This window comes from Macrotis lagotis, chromosome X, assembly GCF_037893015.1.
Source record: "Macrotis lagotis isolate mMagLag1 chromosome X, bilby.v1.9.chrom.fasta, whole genome shotgun sequence".
In the NCBI taxonomy this organism is placed as follows: Eukaryota; Metazoa; Chordata; class Mammalia; order Peramelemorphia; family Peramelidae; genus Macrotis; species Macrotis lagotis.
Window position 1 is genome coordinate 132,892,954 of NC_133666.1, and position 7,313 is coordinate 132,900,266.

At 47.3% G+C, this 7,313-nt stretch overlaps 1 protein-coding gene across 1 annotated transcript in view; it reads right to left on the reverse strand.

Annotated features, from left to right (window-relative positions):
• The window catches only part of ADAP1 (ArfGAP with dual PH domains 1), a 169,561-nt gene extending 166,422 nt beyond the window's left edge, over positions 1–3,139 (reverse strand). The window contains exon 1 of the mRNA XM_074206129.1: positions 2,976–3,139. Within this exon, the coding sequence (XP_074062230.1) occupies positions 2,976–3,057 (82 nt within the window). The 5' untranslated portion in view covers positions 3,058–3,139. The remainder of the gene's footprint in view (positions 1–2,975) is intronic.
• Between the last annotated feature and the right edge of the window lie 4,174 nt (positions 3,140–7,313).

Below are 7,313 nucleotides of genomic sequence, written 5' to 3' on the forward strand. Positions count from 1 at the left end.
TCATATGTAAAGTGCTATTGGACAGGCTGCATGGTATATGGTATCAAAAGGGAGTCTAACAGATCTGAATTCAAATCCTGTTTCTGTGACCATGGGTAACTCACTTAGGCAATCAGTGTCCACCACCCCCACTCCCATCCCAATTTCTTAAGATGCTAAGTAAGAAAAGTGTTCAAGCTCTGACTCAGTAAAAGGAATGTCCATAGATAGTTCCCCACATTGTTGAAATTACAGGTTTGGACCACTGAACAAAGATAGCCAAGTGTAATGAGCCTTCTCTGGGGAGAAGGGGAAAAGGATTATAAAACCACCTGTCATTTCTGTTATCGAAACATGGTCCAGGACTGGTTCTGCTTTTTCCATCAACTTTCCACTCTTCTTACCCTCCTTCCCCCCGACCCTATGGTATAAAGATCAGGCCTGGTAGTACTGATAAGTTATTGACACTTACTGTTTCCATTCAGACAATCCTACTAAACAACTGTGCCTTGCCTTCATCATCCCTATACCCAGAGGCACATTAAATAAGGACAGGGAGACTGTCAGGGATGAAGGGGGCACAGGGAAAATGGGGAAAACTGCCAACTCCATCAGACAGAACCTACTGGGAAGACCTCTCTGGAAGCCATAGCAAGTATGAGAGCTTCTGGCTGTCGGGTGACTGTCTCCCAGAGGAACTCAATAAAAGCCTCCATACTCTATAAGGGTATAGCTGTAATTGGTCCAACTCAACACTCTAGCCTCCACAGAGTCTGGGCCCCTAGAGGTCATGGCAGAAGAAGGGGAGTGATGGAGAAGGCTCTATATCCTCTTCCCTAGTTAGGATGGACCCTGAATGCCTTGGTGGGCTTGGGGATGGGGATCACTGAGGCAACATGGTTAAGTAAAAAACGTTGGTGCCTTCCCTCTCAATTATTTCTAACTTAAACTCTATATCTTGTTTGTATATAATTGTTTATAGGTTGTCTCCCTTCTCAAATTGTGAGCTTCCTGAAAGCAGGGTATGTCTTTTACCTTTCTTTGCAACCCCTGTGCTATGTAGCCCACTGTGAAAACACAATGCCTAGTACACAGCAAGTACTGAATAAATGCTAGCTGACTGATGGTAAAGAGTTCTTTCTGTATTTGGGGTCAAAGGACTTGGGTTCAAATCCTGACTTTGCCATTTACTACCTGTGTGACCTTGGGCAAGGCCCATATGTCTAGTGCTTAGCACAATGTCTAGCACTTAACACAGTTCCTGGGACACAGGGCACTTAATAAATGCTTTTTTGCCATAATCCCTGGGATAAAATAAGGGAGCTAACTTAAGGAAGGTGAGGAAGGGAATTCAAGCGTTCATTAAGTGCCTACTACATGTGACAAGTGCTTTACAAACATCTCATTTGATCCTTATAACAACCTTATTCGATAAATACTTTCATTATTCTCTCCATTCTACAGTTAGGGAAACTGAGGCAGAAAGAAGTTAAGTGAATTTCCCAAGGTCACACAGCTAGGAAGTTTCTGAGGTTGGATCTAAACTCACCGATTGTAGGCCCAACGCTCTACACACTACATCACCTCATTGCCTAAATGACCTCAAAAGCTTTTCTTGCCTTAAAGCCTCCAAAGTCTTTTCTCTTACAGAATCCCACAGAATGTTAGGGTTGGAATAAGGGCCTGTGAATTTGTTTTCCATCAACCCTCTCACTTTCTTAATGAGAAAATCCATTGTCTTTTGAGCCAAGCAACTTGCTCGAGTTCACAGCGCCGGTATAATGGCAGTCAGGTTCTGAACTAGGTTTTGTGACATTGAGTTCTCTTCCCATTAGAACAAGATGCTACTCTCCTGCAGTTAATGGAAAACAAGTTCACGGGCTCTTCGTGAGCATCCTTTGGGGTTGGTCCTTTCAGATAACATCTCCAGGTAGGCCCAGGGATACAGGTAAACTCCTAGCTGTCTCCAAAATGCTGCAGCCCTTCAAAATGGGGAGTGGGGAAGGGAAGGATGCTCTTATTTCTTCCCCCACCCCTTTCCCAAAGAGGTAGTCAAGCTCAGGCTCAGACTCAGGATGGGAAGGATGGCCAGGAGTTGGTTACACCCTTTCTTCCTCTCCTGAGCTGGACGTTCGTGGGACTCAGACAGCCTCCTCCCTAATCACCCCGCCGCGATTTCCTCTTTTCTGTGGAGCTACTGTTTTGCAATGGGGCAGTGGGTGAAAGCCGAACACGCATCGGAGGGGGGGAGGGAGTGGAGGGAGAAGGAAAGGAAGAAGGAAGGCGAGGGAGAGATGGGGGTTCCAGGGAATCCCATCAGGGAACCCCGTCAGGGCACGGTGCTGAGGGCAGTCTCCCTTCCCCCAGTCACCATCCGAACCAGCAACTTCCATACCCTAAAGGGAAGGAGAAACTTCCAGGAGAAGGCAGTTTCAGCACCTAGAGGAGCGGTGATTAGGTGAATACACCTGACCTGCCCGTCCTCCTCCCCCAAAGCGGGGAAGGGGCAAGCAGGTGCAGCGCTCCCAGTTTCCAGGCTATGACCTTCCCTCTAGGGGGCGGCAGGAAGGGCCCTCGCCCCTGAGGGAGTGGGAAAGGTGAGGTTAGGACCCCCGCAGTCTAGAGGAGAAAGAACGGTAGCCAGGGGTAAGGGCGGGGACTGGGAGAGGTCTGCCAGAGGCGTCCACCACCCCCCTCCCTGGAAGGTGTGTGAGTGGAGGGAAGAGCTGCCCCCTCCCCCATGCCCAAAGGCCCCCAGATCTCAGAGGGGTGGGGGTGGGGGGAGAGTCCCAGGTGGTCCCCACCCCAGGCAGGCAGACAGGTAGATGCTGGCCGGCGGTCTGGCAGAAAGGGCTGGCCCGAGCCCCGACGCCCCGAGCCCCGGCGCCCCGGCGCCCCGGCCCCCCGAGCCCCGGCGCCCCGGCCCCCCGAGCCCCGGCCCCCCGGCCCCCCGGCCCCCCGAGCCCCGGCCCCCCGGCCCCCTGCCCTCCGCCTACCCGGTGCCCCGCAGTCCGCGCACAGCTGGTTGCCGTCTCGGTGCAGGAGCTCGAGCTGAGCCCTCTTCTTCTCCTTCGCCATGGGCGGTGCTGGACCCGGCGCGGCTCCCGGCGTCTGCTGCCGTCTCCGCGGCCGCGCTGGCCCCGCCGCCGCCGCCGCCGCTCCGAAGACTCTTCTGGGGGTGGGGGTGGGGTGGGTGGGGGGAGCGGGGCGGAGAGGTGGGGTGGGACCGGGGCTGCCTCCCCGCCCGCCGCCGGGGCGGCCTGGGGGCGCGGGCGGGGGCCGGGGCGGGGGCAGCGGAGCGCGGCTGCGGCTGCGGCGCGCCTGCCTGCCTGCCTCGCGGCCCCGGCGCCGCCGCTCGTGCCGCACTCCTCCCCGCGCCTTCGGCCGCCGCCGGCTCGGTGCCTCGCAGCGCCCAGCCGGAGCGCACGGGCGGCCCCCAGCGGCGCCCTCGCCCGGGCCTGGCCCCCACCTGGCCCTTGGGGAGCGCCGGGCCGAGCTCTGCCCTCCGCGGCCGCAGTGCCCCGGGCTGCCCAGCCGGGGGGAGGGGGCCCTGTGCTGGTGCAGCGGGGCGCCCACCCACCGGAGTGACCCAGCCGGGGGGCCAAGCCTGCCCGGGGCGGCAGAGGACAGCTCCAGAAAACGGTGCTGAAACAGTCAAGCACATTCCTGACATCCTTGTCCTTTCCTTGCCCACCCCGCCGCTGCCAAAATTGAATTTTTTTTTTTTTAGTATTTTTGCAAGGCAATGGGTTTAAGTGGCTTGCCCAAGGCCACACAGCTAGGGAATTACTAAGTGTCTGAAGTCGGATTTGAACTCAGGTCCTCCTGACTCCAGGGTCTGTGCTCTATCCACTGCGCCACCTAGCCGCCCCCCAAATTAAAATTTAAATAACCCAATTGCTCAAAACCTCAGCTTAAAGTGAGGTTTCTAGAAATAAATCCCTGGAACTCTGGTCCTAAAATGAGCCTCCAAGCCTCAAAAGTCTTCCCATCCCTCTACCCCCCCCCCCCCCATGGCACTTTTCATAGTACTGGACTTCTTGGCTTATGAGAAAACTTTTCTGGGCAATTTCTGTCTGAGACTAACATCTCAGTAATTCTCCCTTGGTTTTTCAGAGGACAGTCAAAGTTGAGATGTTGTAAGTATAATACCCTCACATTGCTATCTGATACACTGGAAGGAAGGTAAGATTCAGGTTAAAGAAAAACGTTTTGGTTTTAAGAATTTTATTTGCTGTCCATTATTTATGGTGCTATATATTTCATGCTTTCCTCAGGCAAACTACAATGAAGAGAATCATGGATGATTTATACCTGGAAGGGACATTAGGGGTCACCTAGTCTGGAAACAAAGCCCAGCAAGGTTTAATAAATATAATAATAATAGATAACATTTATATGGTAAATACTGTGTGGTAGGCAAATTACAATTATTATCTATTTGATCTTCACAATAACCCTGGGAGGTAGGTTATCTTTTTACAGTTGAGGAAACTGAAGCAAATGGGTTAAGTGAATTGCCTGGGGTCACACAACTAGCAAGTAGTGACTTGCTCAAGGCCACACAGTTTAACTTAGAGAAAGTAGTTGAACTCAGAGCTATCCCTGCCACAGTACCAAGGTGGTAGGTACAAAGGGGCCAAAACAGCAGGGTCACATTAAAATGGTTCTAAAAGTCTAGTCCGTAACTTAATATCTTCTCAGATAAGTGGTGGTATTACTAAATATCTATTCCCACTCATGGACAGATCTCCCTCCAATGTATTTTGAAGGCTTGAAAGTATTGTATAGATAGTTTCAAATGAAAGTCACAACTGTTTCAGGTAGGTGTTATTATTCCCATTTGGCAAATGAGAAAACTAATACTGGAAGAGGACTAAATGATTTGCTCAGGCAGCTAATGAGCAAAATGAAATTTGAACCATCCAGCAGTCTTACCCATTGGGTTACCTTTATTGTTTCACTCATGTCTGACTCTGTGACCCATTTGAGGTTTTGTTGGCAGAGATACTAGAGTGCTTTGCCATTTTCCTTCTCCAACTACTTTTACAAAAAAGGAACCTGAGGCAAACAGGGTAGAAATGACTTGTCCAGGGTCACACAACTAATAAGTATCTGTAGTCAAATTTGAACTCAAGAAGAATAGTGTTCCTGACTTCAGGTTCAATATTCTATCCACAGCACCACCAACTGCCTTATTCGCCTATTCTTCGGTTTTCCCTTTTAGTATAACAATAATATATTATTTATTATATAATATTATTGTAATATAATAAGTGAAATGATAATAACTGGGATATTATAATTATATAATAAGTAAGAATTATTGTGATAATTGAAGTAAGTAAAATAATTTTGTAAAGAATTCAGGTGTTTTTAAAATTAACCAGGCACTTGATAGTCATAATTTCTTGTTGTCTCCAGTTCTAATCCTGTTAAATTGGTTTTTTAAAAAAAAATTTTGCAAGGCAGTGGGGTTAAGTGACTTGCCCAAGATCACCCAGCTAAGTATTAAGTGTCTGAGCCACATTTGAACTCAGGATCTGAAATCCTCCTGACTCCAGGGTCAGTGTTCTATCTACTGCATCACTTAGCTGCCCCTAATTCTTAACCTTACTGAATAGATCCAGGTCCAGGGAGAAGTCTAAATTGGCCAGGTTAGATATTCAGCGAAATGAAAGAGAATTAAAGCTACTACTGCTGTTGGAAAATGGTTATTAAGGTATTCACTGTATCAACATTTCCAGCCTTATCCCCTAAGTTATTAGGGATCTCTGCCTCCTTTTTGTGTTTTATTGTTTTTCACCAGGTCTCTGAGGTCCCTTTTAGCTCTAGAGATATAATTTCATGGTAATGACTTTCTGGTCCTCAATTTCCTCATCTGTAAAATAACCAGGTTGACCTAGGTGACTTTCTAGCTAAATTTTTCCAGCTCTAACCCTATACTCCACTGGTAGAAGGACAACTGGTGAGCCCTTCATGTTGGTGAAGGACAAAGTGTCAGAGGTGATGTTGATCAACAATCTTGGCATCTTTTGACAGCACTGACTAACATCTCAGTAATTCTCCCTTGGTTTTTCAGAGGACAGTCAAAGTTGAGATGTTGTAAGTATAATATCCTCACATTGCTATCTGATATACTGGAAGGAAGGTAAGATTCAGGTTAAAGAAAAACATTTTGGTTTTAAGAATTTTATTTGCTGTCCATTATTTATGGTGCTATATATTTCATGCTTTATGAAAAGTGAATATTATCTGAAATCACTGGTTTTTTTGGTTGAGATTGCACAAAACATCACAGAATTCTGGAGAATTATTATCAAGAAAAGATGTTTTGCATGTTACCAATTTTATTTTATTCTCCCAGTCACAACCTTGTCTCCTTACTCTCCTATTTATTCCTCACTCTCCTACTTATTCCTTACTCCCCCAAATGACATCCAATCAGGTATCATGTCTTGTTTTTTATACCTTTGCAATATCTCTCAGATATACCCCTTTTCTCTAACACTGCCATCATCACAGACAGATGTGTGCCTCCATGCTCTTATCATTCTAGTTTATTCTGCACTGATTATCAAATTTATCTTAAGCATAGGTCTGATCATCAATCATCTATTCAATAAACTTCAATGAATCTCTTTTACCTCTAGGATCAAATATAAAAATCACTACATTCCATCTCTCAATTCACAAATTTTCACTGTTCTCCATGCCTAAGAACTATTTTTCTTATCTTTGCCTCCTGGCTTCCCTGGCCTCCTTACAAGTCCCACTGCATAAAGCCATTTCTTGTCCTCCTTCACTTTTCCCTCTGAGATTATTTCTAATTTATCCTACTGATATCTTGTTTGTACATAGTTTTTTTGTAGATTGTCTCCTACATTACACTGTGAGCTCCTTAGGAGCATGAGTCTTTTTTTTTTCCTCTTTCTTTGTGTTTCTAATGCTTATCACAGTACCGGATGCCTGTTAGGGACTTTATCAATGTTTGTTGATTGCCTGACCCTCTCTCACCTTCTCTTTCCAATCTTGCCAAGTTCTGTTGTTTCTACAGTGTCTCTCTTATGTGCCCCTTTTTCTCCTCTGACATAGCTGTTACCCAACTGTTAGGGCCTCACCCCTGTACTATCTTATTGGTCTGCTTAGCTCTAGTCTCTCTACTCCAAGCTGCTGCTGCTTCTGCTGCTTGTCCTTTCTTGAAGATCATGCTATCAGGGAGGTGATACCATGACAAGCACATGAATTGGATTTGAGTGATGGAGTCCTGGGCTCAGTCACCAGCCTCACTTTTTCCTCTGGAACCATCTGTGACCAGATATGGATCAGGATGA